This window comes from Eulemur rufifrons, chromosome 8 (assembly GCF_041146395.1).
Source record: "Eulemur rufifrons isolate Redbay chromosome 8, OSU_ERuf_1, whole genome shotgun sequence".
NCBI classification, from domain to species: domain Eukaryota; kingdom Metazoa; phylum Chordata; class Mammalia; order Primates; family Lemuridae; genus Eulemur; species Eulemur rufifrons.
Genome location: NC_090990.1, coordinates 19,605,360 through 19,623,944, shown reverse-complemented (window position 1 = coordinate 19,623,944; position 18,585 = coordinate 19,605,360). Strand labels below are relative to the sequence as shown.

The 18,585-nt window shown below is 36.2% G+C and overlaps 1 protein-coding gene across 20 annotated transcripts in view; it reads right to left on the bottom strand.

The window, feature by feature from the left end:
* EPB41 (erythrocyte membrane protein band 4.1) overlaps positions 1-18,585 on the bottom strand; it is a 193,597-nt gene that overhangs the window by 49,337 nt on the left and 125,675 nt on the right. For 18 of the 20 annotated variants that reach the window (XM_069479669.1, XM_069479666.1, XM_069479660.1 and 15 more), the window contains 4 exons: positions 18,432-18,584; positions 15,688-15,785; positions 12,895-13,067; positions 1,317-1,525 (listed from right to left, as the gene is read on the bottom strand). In XM_069479669.1, coding sequence (XP_069335770.1) covers positions 1,317-1,525; positions 12,895-13,067; positions 15,688-15,785; positions 18,432-18,584 — 633 coding nt within the window. The remainder of the gene's footprint in view (positions 1-1,316; positions 1,526-12,894; positions 13,068-15,687; positions 15,786-18,431; position 18,585) is intronic. The other 2 variants (XM_069479672.1, XM_069479673.1) reach the window with 1 other exon arrangement.

Genomic DNA, 18,585 nt, shown 5'->3' with positions numbered 1-18,585 from the left:
TGAGGTCCCCAAAACAAAGGGAACTTATTCTTGAATATATTTGTGTCTGTCTTATAGGCAAAAGGAGAACAAGTAAGTTAGTAGAAAGCCAGAGGAATCTAAGCCACTCATGAAGATTCCCCTGACAACTCCAGTAGTCCAACACTTTCCAGTTAGTGTTAACAAATGAAGGGCTAGTCAAAAGTTCCAGGTGAAATATTCTAACATTAAAAACCGAGAAGGTAGTCTAACATTAAGGCATTGTTGACACTGAACCTGATGGCAAATGTCATAAACATTTGGCTAGGCACAGAAATGATAACACCCACCATTCACTCAATCTGTTTTTCTCTCTGGACTCAGTTGTCTCAAAAGGGCAGTAAAACTGTATGCCATATTTAACAGGTTTTTTTTTTTAAACAGTTAAAACAGAGTTAGACTGCTCACTGGTCTACAGATAACTAGATATTGATCTGGCTCCAAAAGAACAGGATTAATCCATCTACCAAGGTGAGAGCACGTATTAAGGTCTTACATGGTTTTAAACATGGTTTAAACTTAAAACCATGTAAGACATATAAAAATGTAACTCCTCTTATGAAGACTGCTTTTCATAATTCCTGTTGGCCACAGTAAGACCTGTATTTACAATAAATCTGAACTAGTATCTCAATTCCATCACTGCCTAGATGTGTTTAAAAAGCTCATCAACACATGAAAGAGCAGTCCAGTTACTGTTACTCCTAGGAAATCTGCTACTTAAATTGGTGATTTTTCAACACCGTGAAGTGACTGTGGATATAATCAACTCAGAACCATAAGCAACTCAGCAGTATAACCTCTCCCACATAACGGATCTTCCCCTTTTGATAAAGCTACTTAAGACCTGAACAACCACATAGATGTGCTTTCTACAGCACCTATTCTTTGGAAATGTGCACAATCCACCTTATAAAATCAAATTATATTTTAATCACAATAGCAGAGCTTACTCTTAAAAAGCAATGTGGAGATTCCTTCTGGATGAGTGAAAATTATTTTAAAAAGCAGACAATCAACCATGCTAGTGTGTTTTATAAACCCATTTTTAAAAACATTAAGTTGGGTCAAGGTGCGGGTCACCTGAAAACTTCTGGGATAGCTTATAGTCTTAGTGATATAATTCTATGGAAATATTTTACAGGATCATGGGATATGCCTACATTCAGATATAATGAGGAATAACTTTGTTAGGATTCTACAAGAATAATCAATTGCTTTGAAAACCTTCCTGGTCAAGGGGTTAAAACCTCTAAATCAGAAAGTGAGGTGGCCAGATATTTGGACTTAGGACATACCTTCCATGCTTCTGTGGGCTCTGGCTCAGCTTGCTCAGGTGGCTCCTCTTCCTTTTTCACTTCAGCCTTCACTGTTTCCTTCTGTGCTGTGGGGGCCACTGTTTTTTTGACAGGTGCTCCTGGGACGCCACCTTCTGTGACCTGACTCTGAGCAATGGCTGGTGCAGAGGTGGGCCGAGGACTTCGGTCTGCCGAATCAACAGCTGCTGCTGTGTGAGAAACGGAAAAAGAAACAAGTGAAGGCAAGAGCCACCACACTACTTTAAAGTCACCAGGCAAAATAACTGAATCCAGGACACATACGAATATTACAATGTCTAGTGGGCTATCATACAGAAGGTAAAATATAAAACATTAGTGCTCTGCCACTTAACTGATGGCAATGAGAAAGCTAAATGTGCCCTAAAATGTGTTAACAATCATGTTCCATAAATGCTAAATTCAGGGTAGACAAGATCAAAATAAGAAAAGAAATTCAAAACTTGTTAATCTTGTAATATGTTAGTTTCAAGAACTTGCAATGTTGTCTGTGGAGGAAAAAAAAGGGTTAATTCAGTCTGGTTTCTTCCATAAAGACTTTTTGCAATAAAGATCTGTTTATTTTTAGGTGATTTCAGGAACCTAAAAATATATTCTGGGAAAAAAGAATTAAGTCTGATTTCTTCTCTGAAGCCTCTTTGGAATGATTACAAAACAACCTGACAAATGGCTCTTCTCATAAGACATGGACTATTTTTTGATGCTTATAAGGGCAAATCTTTGAACCAGATACTTTCCCTTTTAATAAATCATTTGATTAAAATAATTTGAATTCAAAATCTTTGGCCTTCAGTCCTAAAAACAAAACAAAAACACCTTTTGAATTCTGTCCTACTCTTTCCCAGAATCTTACTAATTCGCTCCTATTCCCTAATATATTCAGAACAGTGGTTCTCAACTGGGAGTGATTTTGCCCCCAGGGAACATTTGGCAATGTCTGGAGAAATTTTTGGTTGTTATACAACTGGGAGGGGAGAGAAAGGAGGTACTGACATCTAGTGCATAGTGACCAAGGTTGCTTAGGTTGAGAAACCTTGATTTACAGAAAAAGCTGTATAGATTATTTTGGTTTGGACTATTTGGCTTCTAAGTTTTAGACAGTTTACTTCAAAATAATTACTCATACTCTTTTTATGGTTTTTATCTTCATTCTTCCAGGGATTAAGAAAATGTCTATATGCTTTGTAGTAAGACCTCACTTATCTGACAGTGTCTAGGAATGAAGGTGTTTTTCCACATGATTTAATATTTCTGATAGCAGATCATTATTCTTTCTTGTACTAAGACTTTTACATTTTAATCATTTTGCATGGAAATCTTAATTTTTATTAATACTTTCCTGCTTTTTTCAACTGACTATACTTAACAATTTATCCTGAAAAATTTAGATTTATAAGCTGTAAAGATTAGGTAAAACAAAGGAATTCCATAAATCTGAATAGATAAAAAAATTCACTGTGGAGTGCATAGGAAAAACAGCAGAAACACAAGAATCTACTTTATTTTTCAATGAAAAATTTGTGGCCTCATGCAAGTCCCTACTACTTATGGGTGCTCTAAGCAATCAATCCAAGAATGGCAGATGGCAGACCAAACCTAACAACACAGGGGGAATATGACAAAATATTTTGCTCACAGTTGTGTTACAGTATCATTATACATGTGTATTCACACCTCCTCTCAAAGAATTAATTCAACTCTGCCTGGCATCACAGAAACATAGCCCATGCTTTCACCATGTGTTATTTTGCCACTTGTCTTTGGTTTTAATCCAATACTAATATTGCAGAGCCAAATGATTTATGTATTTAGCATTCCTAGCCTTGGCAATCTGTACTGTACGTGGAAAAGTACGGATAAGTATGGAAACTGACTGCTAGAAACAGAGGCAGAAACAGAGTTCAGAGATTGGAAAAATAATAACATTACAATGAAAAGCCCTGATTGTGAAAGGCAGTGTGGAATAGAGACAAAAGCCAAATAACGAGTCTTTGGCCCAAGCTCACGTTAGCCACCCACCGTAGTGTGACCTAGGGCACGGAGCTTAATCTTACAAACTTTAGTTTCATCATTTCTTTTTGTTTTTTAGAGACAGAGTCTCGCTCTGTTGCCCAGGCTAGAGTGCCGTGGTGTCACCCTAGCTCATAGCAACCTCAAACTCCTGGGCTCGAGCAATCCTCCTGCCTCAGCCTCCCAAGTAGCTGGGACTACAGGCCATGTGCCACCATGCCTGGCTAATTTTTTCTATATTTTTAGTTTTTCAGCTAATTTCTTTCTGTTTTTAGTAGAGACGGGGCCTCGCTCTTGCTCAGGCTGGTCTTGAACTCCTGACCTCAAGCGATCCTCCTGCCTCAGCCTCCCAGAGTGTTAGGATTACAGGCGTGAGCCACTGCGCCTGACTTAGTTTCATCATTTCTAAAATGTGGAAGATACTAACTCTATAGGATAGTTGGGGAAGGGATACTCAATGGATATAAAAATATTTCATAAAATATAAATATTAATAACTTTTAATGTCATATCTAAGTCCTTATATTTCTTTTGTTATGGGTTAACATTATGTTAAGAGTATACTGGGCAAAAATTAATTATGGACACATTGGCCTGGGCTCAGTGGCTCACGCCTGTAATCCTAGCACTCTGGGAGGTGAAGGTGGGAGGATCGCTTGAGCCCAGGAGTTTGAGACCAGCCTGAGCAAGAGTGAAACCCCGTCTCTAAACAGAAAAAATTAGCTGGGCATGGTGTTGTACGCCTGTAGTTCCAGGTACTCAGGAGGCTGAGGCAGGAGGATTGCTTAAGCCCAGGAGTTTGAGGTTGCTGTGAGCTAGCCTGACACCATGGCACTCTAGCCCGGGTGACAGAGCGAGACTGTCTCAAAAAAAAAAAAAAAAGAAAAGAAAAGAAAAGAAAAATGATGCACACACTGATATGAAATTCAAATGAAAGATATTATTTGGGAGCCCTAGAGAGTCAAATTTCTTTCATTTTTTCAATAAGGAAACTGCAAACTGTGGGTCACAATAGACTATCATGGTAGTGATCATGTATTTTTTCAAACAGCTTTATTGAGATATAATTCACATACTATACAATTCACTCATTTAAAGTATATAAGTCAATGCATTTAGTATATTCAGTGTTGAGGTAGTGAATACTTTTTAAGATTTTTGGCTCTTCAGTTTTATTAATTCATTTGTTAGCTATTACAAGATTTTTGTGCATATATAGAGAACACTTAACTTTAAAAATTCAGTATCTCCCATTTCCTTCTTTTTTTGTTTTCCCTTGAGACAGGGTTTTGCCCTGTTGCCTGGGCTAGAGTATAGTAGCATCATCATAGCTCACTGCGACCTCAAACTCCTGGGCTCAAATGATCTTTCTCCTCCTGCCTCAGCCTCCTGAGTAGCTGGGACTACAGGTGCATGCTACCACACTGGGCTACTTTCCTTTTTAGTTTTTGTAGAGGAGGTCTCACTATGTTGCCCAGGTTGGTCTTAAACTCCTGGCCTCAAGCCATCCACCCACTTCAGCCTCCCAAAGTGGTGGGATTATAGGCATGAACCACACCGCACCTGGCAGTTTCTCCCACTTCTGAAGGTCTAGACACAGAAAAATGTTGGTGGTGATACTCATATTAACTTCAGTATTATATTGCTCTTGGCTGACAACAGAAACTTAGTTATATACTAGAGCATTAAAGAATAAAATTCAAAACCATCAGACCGAGTAAAGGGAAACTTAACTTCTAGCTGTTACTTACTAGCACAATTTCTGCTAGTATGGTACAGGTGCAATACGGTGGTTCCATTATCAGAGGGACCATAGGAATCATCTGTGGATTGTGAAAAACAAAAAAACCCGAATGGTTCTCAGGTCCATCTTAGTTAGATGAACTATCCAAGACTGAGGCTTGGGGCATATGTTTTGTTCAAAGCTCCAAAGATGACAAAGATATACTCTCCTGGCAAGAATCACTGCAATCACTACTCGGAGAATGGATGAACTACCTGGTTGTGTGACCCTAGTAAGTTGTATAATTTTTTTTGTGGTATAGTTTCCTCATAAGTAAAATAAGAATTCCTAAATGTTTCTTCTTGTTCAATAAGTTGTTAGTATTAAATGGGAAAACATGGAAATGGTTTGAAAAGTCAAAAATACAACAAAATTAAAAGCTGAATAATCCTTGTCATAATTATTAGCTATCCGCGTGACTTGCATCTATCATAAAACTGGGATCTGACTCAGTTTTGGTTCTCCAGCTGGTGAAGCAGATGCTCTGAGCAGAAGAGAAAGGGAATGCTCATTTGTATCATTAAAGCAAGGTCCCTTATAATGCAATTCTTGCAAAAGTTTCCCTAATAACACCCTCTCTATCATAGAGGGGTACATTAATTTTTTAAAAAGGGAGGGGGGACCCAATGGAGGAAAGTCTCTTTTAAGGAGGATGGTGAAGGATCTAAGAAAAGGAGGGAGAAAGAGTTCCATTGACATTTTCCAGTTTCTAGTTCTTTTTTTTTTTTTTTAAAGTTTATCAAATAATTTACTGAGCTCAAGTTACATTTAACAACAGTTTCTAGTTCTTATACTGAGAAGAAAGCACACAGAGAAAAAGAAGACATTTAAAAACAGAACTACAAAAAATTTTTTTTGTTCTGATCAGTTTAGGTGCATGCAATTCAGATGCTTAAAAGATATGTAAAAAGAATAGTGCCTGGAACATACTAAGTGCTCAATACATATTGACTATTAACTTTTATTCTACACTTTCTATACAAAGGAAGTCGTCATGATGAAGAGCAAAAAGCATGGGTGTGGGAGAAGACTCCTGGATTCCACTTCTAGTTCTGTCCAATTAGCTATGTGCCCCCTTAGGCAAGTCACTAAAATTCTAAGGTTAGGTTGTAAGACATAATGAACATCAATGAGTATCCATTTCAAGAAATTTAAAAAAGCCCAGCTCAATGAAAGTATAAAGAAAATAAGAGAGATATGAGCTGGCATGATTAAACTAAAAAATATTTAACAGGCAAAAACAATAAAACCAAAAGTTAATAACAGCACTTTGTACCCCATAAATGTATATAATTATAAACTGTGAATTTACAATGAAAAATAAAAATTAAAAAAGAAAAGATTAATACAATTAATATCTCCCGAGCAAGACTGCTAAAAAAAAAAAAAGGCACAACTTACCAATGTCAGGAATGCAAAAGGGGACACTACTATAGGTCTTACAGATACTAAAAAGATACCCAACTTTATGTCAATAAATTTGAAAATTTAGATGAGATGTACATTTCCTAGAAAAAAACGACTTACCAAAACTGAAACAAGAACTAGAAAATCTTTACAGTCCCTTAGCTAATAAAGACATTGAATCCATAAGTAAAGAACCCGTCCACAAAAACATTCCTATGGCCGGGCGCGGTGGCTCACGCCTGTAATCCCAGCACTCTGGGAGGCCGAGGCGGGTGGATCGCTCAAGGTCAGGAGTTCGAGGCCAGCCTGAGCAAGAGTGAGACCCCGTCTCTACTAAAAATAGAAAGAAATTATCTGGCCAACTAAAATATATATATATACAAAAAATTAGCCGGGCATGGTGGTGCATGCCTGTAGTCCCAGCTACTCGGGAGGCTGAGGCAGGAGGATCGCTTGAGCCCAGGAGTCTGAGGTTGCTGTGAGCTAGGCTGACGCCACGGCACTCAATCTAGCCCAGGCAACAAAGCGAGACTCTGTCTCAAAAAAGAAAAAAAAAAAAAAAAAAAAAACATTCCTAGAATCAGATGGCTTCATTGGTGAATGCTTCCAAATGTTAAGGAAGAAATAGCACCAATCTTACACAAACTCTGCCAGAGAACAGAAAAAGGAATTCTTCTCAACTTCCTTTATGAGGTCAGCATAAACTTGATACTAAAATCTGACTACAGCAGCACAGAAAAGGAAAATTATAGGTCCATCTCTCTGATGAAAATAGCTGCAAAAATCCTAAAATGATGTAAGAAGAAAAGTATATTATGATGAAATTAAGTTTACTCCAAATATTCTGTTGGTTTAAAAATTGAAAGTCAAATCAAAGTAATCTACCACATAACATAAAAAGGAGAAAATTTTATTATTATATCAATTGATGAAGTAAAAAGCATTTGATAAAAATCAACACTAATTCATAACAAAAACTCTTAGGATACCAGGAATAAAAGAAAACTTCCTTATCTGATAAAGGGTAGCCACACAAAACCTAGAGCAAACATCATACTTGTAAAGATGAAATATTAAAGTTTTCTTCCTGAGATTGAGACAAGGATACTTAATTATTAACACCTTTATTCAGCATTACATTGGATGTTCTAGCCAGTAACAAAGCAACTAATTAAAAGTATGAGTTGGGGCCCGGCACGGTGGCTCATGCCTGTAATCCTAGCACTCTGGGAGGCCAAGGCAGGAGGATTGCTTGAGCTCAGGAGTTTGAGACCAGCCTCAGCAAGAGCGAGATCCTGTCTCTACTAAAAACAGAAAGAAATTAGCCGAAAAACTAAAAATAGAAAAAATTAGCAGGGGATGGTTGCCCATGCCTGTAGTCCCAGCTACTTGGGAGGCTGAGGCAGGAGGATTGCTTGAGCCCAGGAGTTTGAGGTTGCTGTGAGCTAGGCTGACGCCACAGCACTCTAGCCCAGGCAAGAGACACAGACTCTGTCTCAAAAAAAAAAAAAAAAAAAAAAAAAGTATAAGTCGGGAGGGAAGAAATACAACTATTATTATTTTTTTAGTTGATGTTAGGTACGAACTATTATATACCCAAAATAATCCACAGATGAACCATTAAAATTATTAAAGGATTTTTTTGAAAGATCATTGAATACAAAGTCACACTAGAAAAATCAATTGTATTTCTATGTATCAAAACAAACAGAAAATTAAAAATTTAAAAGATACCACTTAAAATAGCAAAAGACATCAAATACCTAAGAATAAATCTAATGAAAGATACACAAGCTTTCTACACCAAAAATCATAAAACATCATTGAAAGAAAGAAAAGAAGATCCAAATAAAAGGAGGGATATAACATGTTTGTGGATCAGAAGACTCAATATTATAATAATACCAATTCTTTCCAAACTAATCTATATAGTCAACTCAATCCCAATGAAACTACTAAAACTTTTTTAGTGAAAATTGAAAATCTGATTCTAAAATATATAAGAAAAAGCCAAGGGCTAAGAATACCCAAGATAATCTTAAGAAATATAGTTGGAGAACTTATAATATCAGATAAAGACTTATTATAAAGCTAGAATAATTAAGATAGTATAGTATTGGCACAAGGATAGACAAAAAGATCAATATAACAGACTAGAGAGACCAGGAAGGAATAAACTCCCAAATTTATGGTCACTTGATTTATAACAAAGATGACAGTGGAATGCAGTGGAGAAAGAATGATATTTTCAATTTAGGTGCTGAGTTGACTGAATATACACATGAAAAACAAATTATTAATAACTTTGACCTCTATTTCACATAGTAAAATAAATTCCATATGTATTGTTGATCTACACATGAAAGACAAACAATAAGAAGAAAACACTGGAGAATATCTTCATGACCATGAGCAGGCAAAGATTTCTTAAAACAGGATGCAAAAATTCCTCATGATAAGCAAAAAAATTGATAAATTGGACTATGCTAAAATTTAGAACTTCTAGTTGTTAAAAGACATCTATTAAGAGAATGAAAAAGCAAGCCACATAGTGTCAGAATATATCTGCATATGTATAGCTGACAAAAGATTCACATTCAGAATATATAAAAAATAAATTAGGCTGGGCGCGGTGGCTCACGCCTGTAATCCTAGCACTCTGGGAGGCCGAGGCGGGTGGATCGCTTGAGGTCAGGAGTTCAAGACCAGCCTCAGCAAGAGTGAGACCCCGTCTCTACTAAAAATAGAAAGAAATTATATGGACAACTAAAATATATATATACAAAAAATTAGCCGGGCATGGTGGCACATGCCTGTAGTCCCAGCTACTCGGGAGGCTGAGGCAGTAGGATCGCTTAAGCCCAGGAGTTTGAGGTTGCTGTGAGCTAGGCTGACGCCACGGCACTCACTCTAGCCCGGGCAACAGAGTGAGACTCTGTCTCAAAAAAAAAAAAAAAAAAAAAAGATTTAAATAAAAAAAAAGAAAATAAAAAAAATAACAAGAAAAAAATAAATTAATAAGACAAGACAACCCCATAGAAATATGAGCAAATGATTTAAACAGGCACTTCAGAAAAAATGATATGCTGATATGCACATGGCCTATAAACTATGAAAAGATACTCAACTTCATTAGTCATCAAGATTTGAGTGAAGATCTGAAAAAAAATTTTTAATGTACTTTTCTCTCAAGTAGAGGAAGTTAAAGAGAGGGACAACAGTTGCATTAGGAACTTTTTTTTCTCTGTATTTTAGGAACTTCTACTACATTTAAAATATCACATAGAAAGTCTGGGACATAAAATTCTGTTCACATTCGTCTAAGTAGGAAAAACAATCATCTTATTTTCAATATTTATTTTTTAAATACTTATAATGTAGCAAGTACTGTGATAATTAATTACCAGGACCAGTTAAGATCACGTATCTTAAAACAATTCTCAAAATGTAAAGATAGGAAGGCGTCACCATGGAATATATCAACCAAAAAAAGGATTGATCTGGGCACCAAAAAAATGTGGATTCTGTCCTAAATTTGTACTAACAATGTTAACTTCGACAACTTACTTTTCTAGCCTTCAGGCTCCACTATAAAATTAGGTGGCTGGAATAAACAATTTAAAAAATTTTCTTCCAAGTCCCAAAACTCTTTGATACTAATGGTAAAGTCATCAAAGCTATAACTGTCTTCCTTTAGAATCATCTTACATGCTTTGTTTTGGGAATCTTAAGCATTACTATAGCATCTTGAAGTTTTTGGAGATTTTTTTTCCCCATAGGAACATAGTATATAACTTAATATTAACTGGTCAGTAAACAGAAACATCAAGACTTTTTAAAGTCTTGAACTGAATTGTGAGGTTTCTATAGCTAAAAAAAATAGAGGCAGTCAAGATGTGATTTCTATAAGTAAAGCTATCCAACCTGTTCAAGGCACCAAAGCTCATTAACATTTGAATCTTTGGTTATTTTTGTTTTCTTTCTTTTCATAGGTGTTGATTCTTTGGTTATTTTTGCTATCAGAAAGAAACAAGACATCAGATATAGTATCTATTTAATATATAACTATGAAACTTCACTTAGTGGGAAAAGCCATGGGATATAGTATCAGATAGACCTGGATTTTTGTCCTAGCTTTGCAACTTATGATTTGTGAGATGCTGAACAAGTCATTTAAGCTGTCCAACCTCAGCTTTCCCACCTGAAGAATGGAGATTAAAAAAACAGCTCCCCATACCTAAGGTAAACTAGAGGTAGGATGATTTACTTGACAAGGAGAAAGATGCCTGATGATGTTATATGATTACAGCAAAGACATGAAGATTGAGTGACCATACCTCAAACTTATCTAAAATGAAAGATTTCCATCAGCACAGAAAGTTCTACAGGACAGCACTGATCTAGACACATGGCAATCTCATTCCTACCTTCAGGACTTTGTACTCGCTACTCCTCCTTCTGGAATGCTCCTCCCCCAGATTTTGGGATGGCTGGTTCTTTCTCATAATTCAGGTCTTAATTCAAATGAAGCTCCTCAGAAGAACCTTCTAAATTTAGATTGGATCACCCAATCTGAAATAGCTCCTTAATTTCCCCTGTCTCCAGACACTCTATATCCCATTACCCTGTTTTATTTTCTTCACAGTACTCATCACTATCTAAAATTATGTTGTTTTCTTCTTTTCCGTTTCAACCTATAGAATATAAGCTCTCCATGAAGGCAGAGACCATGTTTGTGGATTCACTGCTGTACCTCCAGTGACCACAACAACACTTGGCCTATAGGAAGTATAAAATAAATTATTATTATTATTTTTTTATTTCATCTTATTGTTATGGGGGATACAGAATTGCAGGTTACATACATTGTCCATGTACCACCTTTCCCCCCAAGTCAGAGCTCCAGGCGTGTCTGTTCCCCAGGTAGTGCGTGTTGCACCCATCATGTAGGTATATATCCCTCCCTTCCCGATAAAATAAATTATTGAACAAAGTAATAAATAAGTATCCAAAAGAATATAGGTTTTGGAGTTAAACCAAACTGAATTCCAATCCTAGTACTTCCATTTGCCACCTGTCATATCTTAAGAAAAGTTATTTAATCCCTGAGGCTAATTCATAATGTTTTCATAAAGATTAAATAAAACAAAGCATTCAATGTGCCTTGTACTGTTACTATTAAAACAGTCCCTTCACACTCAGGAGTAGAAAAACACCAAAAAAAGAAGCATGACTCACAGTATAAAAGCACAAAAGTCCTTCTGCTTGGGTGATCTCTTCCCTAGCTGACCCATTCCTGATTCCTCTAAACTATGTTAGGTGTTTCTAACATATGCTCCCATAATGCCCTGTTTCTTCCACTATGATGAGTATTATGATGTCCTCCAAACCTTTATGCTACACATACACATAATAACATGTACATTGCTTTTACAACTGATAGCATAGGGTTGTATACTGGTAAGTTCTTAATAAATATAACCAGTAATACCCTATTTTGGTTGCTACCTTCTAGACTCTTATTTAATAGCCACCTTTTTTTAGTGGCTTAATGAACTGAAATGTCAGTTATGACTTCATTTCAGTAATGGTCTCAAATGCTTAAAACTAAATGTAGAACTGAAGAACCAGCTGCATAAATTAGATAGATCTTCTGTCAGTATATACAATCATGAAATTTGTTTATTTCCTCCCTATTTTATTTAAATAACATTTGGAGACTCCAATAATGGGATTGATTTTTCTATCTATAATTGCCACGTGTAGCCAGGCATGGTGAAGCACACGTGTATTCCCATGAGAGGCTGAGGCGGAGGATCTCTTGAGCCCAGGAGTTTGAGGATGCAGTGACCTATGATGGCACCACTGCACTCTAGCCTGGACAACAAAGCAAGACCCTGTCTCTAAAAAAAATAAATAAATAATAATAATAATATAATTGCCACATGACAACTGATCTAAGCTTCTTTTTAAATGAGTGTCGTAGTGAGACAGACCCTTTTCCTCTTTCCTACTAGAAAAATAACTACTTAAAAATGCTGCATACTACATTAGGTTTTTACTCTGTGGTAGAGGGTCTGATAGATTTAGATTTATAATTCCAATTCTAGCATGTTTGATCCACTGCTACCTAGCAGTGGAACCCTGATCTAGTCACTACTCTTTCTGAACCTCTAGTCTCCTTTTCTTAAGATGGCTCTACTAAATTAGAAAATTAGTAAGATTCCTTTTATTGTACCACTGGTATTCTTTAATTTGGTTTTCTTATAGATAACCGTATTTCCTTTATCTTCTCCAATGAATTATGATGACAAAAAATCATTAATATTCAATACGAACCTCCATCAAGGCTCCGAGATGCCCGTTTGCTTGCTGTACGTTCAAAGTGTGGGGCAGGCCTGTCAATGAGAGCACTAGCTTGTCTGGTCTGAGCTTGGGTCCGGCCACTGTATCGAAATTTGGATCCCAGTGCAAGAAATTTACTTTTGGGAATGGTGTCTGTAGATGTCAGTCTGGGGAAAAAAAATCATAACAATCATATATTATCTCATTATTCTGAGACTGTAAGAGTAAACACAAAGTCAACAATAAAAAATGTTTCACAATTCCTATGGTTTCCTTATAGTTACTAAGAAGTTTCCAATCGAGCAATCATTATTTTAGTTCTATGTCATTTCTCAAAGCAACCAGTATAATGTAGTTGGGACCTATATTGATAATATCATCTTATATCCCTATAAACAGGGCCTTACAGTTTTCAAAATGCTTTTATGGCACTGCAGTATTTTCACTATATCTTTGTAATGTTTTCATAATTTTATAGATACAGGAAAACTGAACCTCAAAAAAATTAATTGCTTAAGTCCCACAGCTGTTGAGAGACTGGGCAGTAATAAAGTCCAAGCCCAGAGCTCTTTTTCCACTCTACTAAAATGACAGTTTTGTCAAATGCACTCAAAACTCAATTAACACCTAGTAACCTATTTGGTTACTTGGTATATTTTCAACCCAGTTAGGAACCCCATCTTTTTTCTATGTGGTACCCTATGTACTCTTTTGTCATGGCATTTACTACATTGAATTGAAACAAACTATTTATGTGCTGGTCTCTATGAGACTATGAATTTTCTAAGGGTAAAGAATAAAGACCATGACTTATTCATCTTTGTGTTTTTGCTTCTGGCATAGTGCCTGGCATGAATTTGGCACCCAATAAATGTTTGTTGAATAAATACATAAATTGCTATGCCAAATACTACCAAAAAGGGGGTATTTTTTCCCTTTGGGATAGTTAATTTTAATTCAGCAAACATATACTTTCTCTTATGCAATGAAGCATTACATTTTAATATTAATATATCATCTTATGTTGATGCAATGGATTTAAATATGCTATCCTACAAATAAATACATTGGCTGCAGCTGAAACCTATACTATAGATATTAAAAATTCAAAATCATTCTTTTTCATTCTTTGTGTTTTTAAAAAACTCTACTTTCTTGGTTTGATTTTAAAGAAGAGGATGATGAAAGCTAAAGAAATGTGTTAATGCCAATAATCAAGATTCTCTAATTGGGGGTAAAGTGTACCCTCATGTTTTATTTTGAAATCAGAACTGAAATATGATTTTCCTTGACTTTTCTTCCTATCCACTGTGCTATCGTGCTGCGTATGATACAAAAACACAAATATAAGGAAAAACATATCAGAGTTATCTCTTTCTCTCTCTGTCAAGAGCTATTTATAAAGAATCAAGTTTATTTATGAATGAAATGACATAAGGCCTAGGATTTGCTTCAAAAAAATCTGGCAAGTAGGGGAAGGGGTAGGTGAGGATATAGATAAAAGGAGTTTGGCCTTGGGGTGGTAATTATTGAAGCGGAGTGACAGGTGCAAGTGTAGTTCATTATACTGTTGCTACGTATGAAATTTTCCAGAATAAAGAAATTTTCTTTTGTGATGATTTCCGGATTAAAAAAAAAAAAAAAAGAGATAACCCTGGAGGACAAAGCAAGACCCCACCTTTTAAAAACAAAACAAAATAAAACAACAACAACAACAACAAAGCAAAGAAATTTTCTTAAAAAGGCAAACTGACAATACTGACAATAAATAGCTGGCTCTCCTTTCAATACAAGTAGTTAATTACTCGTCTAAGATCTGTCTTCTCTGTTGATCATATGTTCCATCAGGAGAGAGACTGAGAACTATCTTGTGGTATATTCCCAAGGCCTAGCACAGTGCCTACATGAAGGGTAAGCACACAGAAAATGCTTGGTAGGCCAGGTGCAGTGGCTCATGTGTGTAATCGTAGCACTTTGGGAGGTAGAGGCAGGAAGATCACTTGAGGTCAGGGGTTCAGGACCAGCCTGAGCAACATATTGAGACCCTGTCTCTACAAAAAATAGAAAAATTATTAATAGCAGGTGTGGTGGCACACACCAGTAGTCCCAGCTACTTGGGAGGCTGAGATAGGAGGATCACGTGAGCCCACGAGTTTTGAGGTTGCAGTGAGCTATCGTGATGCCCCTGCACTCTACCCTGGGCAACAAAGTGAGACCCTGTCTCCAAAGGAAAAAAAAAAATGCTTGGTAAATGCATTCAAGGGGCTAATAATATGGCCTCTTGAGGTAGAGGAAATCATAATTTCTTATCTCTTCTGACTATCTGGTAAAATTGGGCTTCAAAGATGATTCTGTGTGCTCCCTTTCTGGAGCTGATAGAGCCAAGATAATAATCAGCTTCACGTCTTTAACCTTCTAGAATAAAAGCTCAACAGAAAGTAGTTAAGCACTGCTTAGAGAAATTCCATGTGGATGCAAGCGAGGGTAGCTCCCCTTAATAGGATTGATTTTAGCTACAGTTAGGGCAATCACAGAGCCCCTAGTAAACACAGTTTCCTATTCCTTAACTTCTCCTTCTACCATACACAGAAAGAAATGCTTTGGAAATGTTGAGGCATACTTTTCAACCCAAAGAGAGAGAACTGAACTCATTTTGTCTTAAGATGATCTCACCTGAGCTAAATAAAAGAGTGCCAGTCATACAAAGAAGGGAATTTCAATAGCAGGCTAAAAATAGAAACATGCATAAATAATTTATCTTTGAAAAATACTTAAGTGAGAACAAACCTGAAAAATGTGTGATGTTCTACACAGACTTTCCATAATTTCTTAGCTGCTCGGTAACTGGGAAGTTTGAATCCAATGGTACTTTCGTACTGTTCTTGCTATAAAAACACAAGTAAACGTAGAACATGAAATATTGTCTGACTATAATGATACAGTACCAGAGAAATATGGTGCCACAAAAGAAGTCATTGTTATAATTTAAGGACATAAAATATAATTTGAAGTTTTTTCCTACTTACCAAAAGAAATTCCCTCACTGAGGGTAGCTTTTTCCAAAGCAAGGAAGGCAGGAAATGCATCTCGTATCATTTAAGCATCTTATTTTTATTCATAAAACACACACACACAGAGTACATTTTTCTGTGATATAATTAAGTTACCTTTTGATTGTCCAGACACTGCTTTTCCTTAGTCACTATCTGCATTTGGAATACAGTCTACTCAATGATCAGGGAATGGGATATCCATGATTTCTCCAACCAATCAACATTATTATACAATAGCAATTGGTAATAGGAGCTAAAGATTTTGGATCAAGCCAGATTCTTAAAAATTAATTTTTTAAATTGAAAAATAAAAATTATATATATTTATCACCTACAACATGTTGCTGTGAAATATGTATACATTGTGCAATGGCTAAATCAAGCTAAATTGACATGCATTACCTCACACACTTATTTAACTGTGGTGAGAACACTTAAAATCTACTCTTTTAGCAATTTCTAGAATACTATACATTGTTACTAATTATAGTTACCATGGTATACAATAGATTCTTGATTTATTACATGTTTTCTCTTTTTCTTTTAATTGATCATTAATTTATCTACATACCTCTTTGACTTAAGCAAACCATATCCTGCCAAGGCTACTAGAAACACTGTCCTGTTGGTCTCTTGACTCTTTGTTTCTACTTCAAACATATTTTATAAGATGGAAGGGAAACTGACATTTATTTCCAGTGCCTATTACTGCCAGTAACACTATGATTAGATAGTATGATCTGTATTTTTACACATGAAGAAACTGAGGTCAGAAAAGTTATTTGTTCAGTCTCACAGCTATGAAATGGCAAAACCAGAATTTTACCCTCTCCACTATACCATGCTATTTCTAAATCATCTACTGTAATCATAATATTCCCCTTCTCAAAATCCTACTGTTGTTCCTGACTGTTTTCTTACATAAGAATTCTGCATTTTTAGTATGTGTTATATAGCTGACATCCAAAAAAGCTAAGGACTTCTCACTATCATATTTATTACTATTTGTGTATGTGTATATATATTTTTAACTGCCTTCCCACATTAAAATGTAAGATTCTTCAGGGATGGAATTCTTATTCACTATTATATCTCTAGCCCCTAGAGTAGTGTCTGGCACAAGGAAAGCTCTCAATATATATTTGCTGACTGAATAACTCTTGGATTTGAAACTCTGAGGGAAGACATTGATTGCTCTGTGCTAGGCACAGGTAAATAATCATTGTACAAAATAAATGCTCCAATGATAATCCCCATCCAAGATTTTTAGGGCTGCACATTCAGAATTTCCAGGCTCAAATAATGAGCCATTTTCACCAGTAGATGGTGATATGTACACACACAAAAAGCCATCTTATGTCAGAATGGTCCTTTCTTGTTTAGAGCTTTTACAGTTGACTTCTCATCTGATCTTCAAATAACTGTGACAGAGAAGGTATTATCATGCTTGAATGATAAGGAAGCTGAGCCTTAGATTTTTCTAGAGTCTTTTGCTTAGTAAGTGGCAGTTAAGAAGCCAAAACTTTTTTTAAAAAATTTAATTCCTATTTAATTTTCTGCTGCACCATAGTGGCTCTTCAATATAAAAGTTAAATTTGGCCAGCATTATTATATCCTAAAACTTGACCACCAACTAACTGAGTTAACTGGCACAAAGTTCAACATCCAACTCTATTAAAAATCTGGAACTTGACCCTAGAGAACTTGACATTCTCTAGAACCACTACAGGTATGCATACAAATAAATTTTTTTTTTTTTTTTTTTTTTTTTTTTGAGACAGAGTCTCACTCTGTTGCCCAGGCTAGAGTGAGTGCCGTGGCGTCAGCCTAGCTCACAGCAACCTCAAACTCCTGAGCTCAAGCGATCCTCCTGTCTCAGCCTCCCGAGTAGCTGGGACTACAGGCATGCGCCACCATGCCTGGCTAATTTTTTCTATATATATATTTTTAGCTGTCCATATATAATTTCTTTCTATTTTTAGTAGAGGTGGGGTCTCGCTCTTGCTCAGGCTGGTCTCGAACTCCTGAGCTCAAACGATCCGCCCACCTCGGCCTCCCAGAGTGCTAGGATTACAGGCGTGAGCCACCGCGCCCGGCCAAATAAATTTTAATTATATGAATTGGTGGTGTAAAACATAAGTAACTTAGCCCAACAAATAATTTTAAAATCTCATGCTACTCAATTAAAAAATATTTGTCCAACAATTTTCTGTCTGTAGTAAACAAGAAACAAGTTTATCAATCCAAGTTTCCCTTTTGGCCATGGTATATTTACTAACAGGGAGAGAAATGTTCAGAAGACCAGTAGTAAGGAAGAGAAGAAACATCAATTTAGAAAACAGAATTTTCAGCCCCTGAATAAGTAGCTACAGTGAAACTTCTTAGATGACATAACAAAAAAAAAAAAAAAAAGAATGAAGAGATGTTTTAGACATGGTTTGTGTCTGGTTTGGGAGGAAAAAAACACGAACTCTGTACCTCTCCAGGACGAATCTTGATGAAAAAGCTGCTACGTTTGTAAGAAATCTTCAGCACTTTGGGCCAAGGAAAACGGTTAATTCTCAGCTTATCTTTGTAAACCAGAAGGCCACTAGAGCAGACACCTAGGATGATATCCACTCCCTCCAAGTCC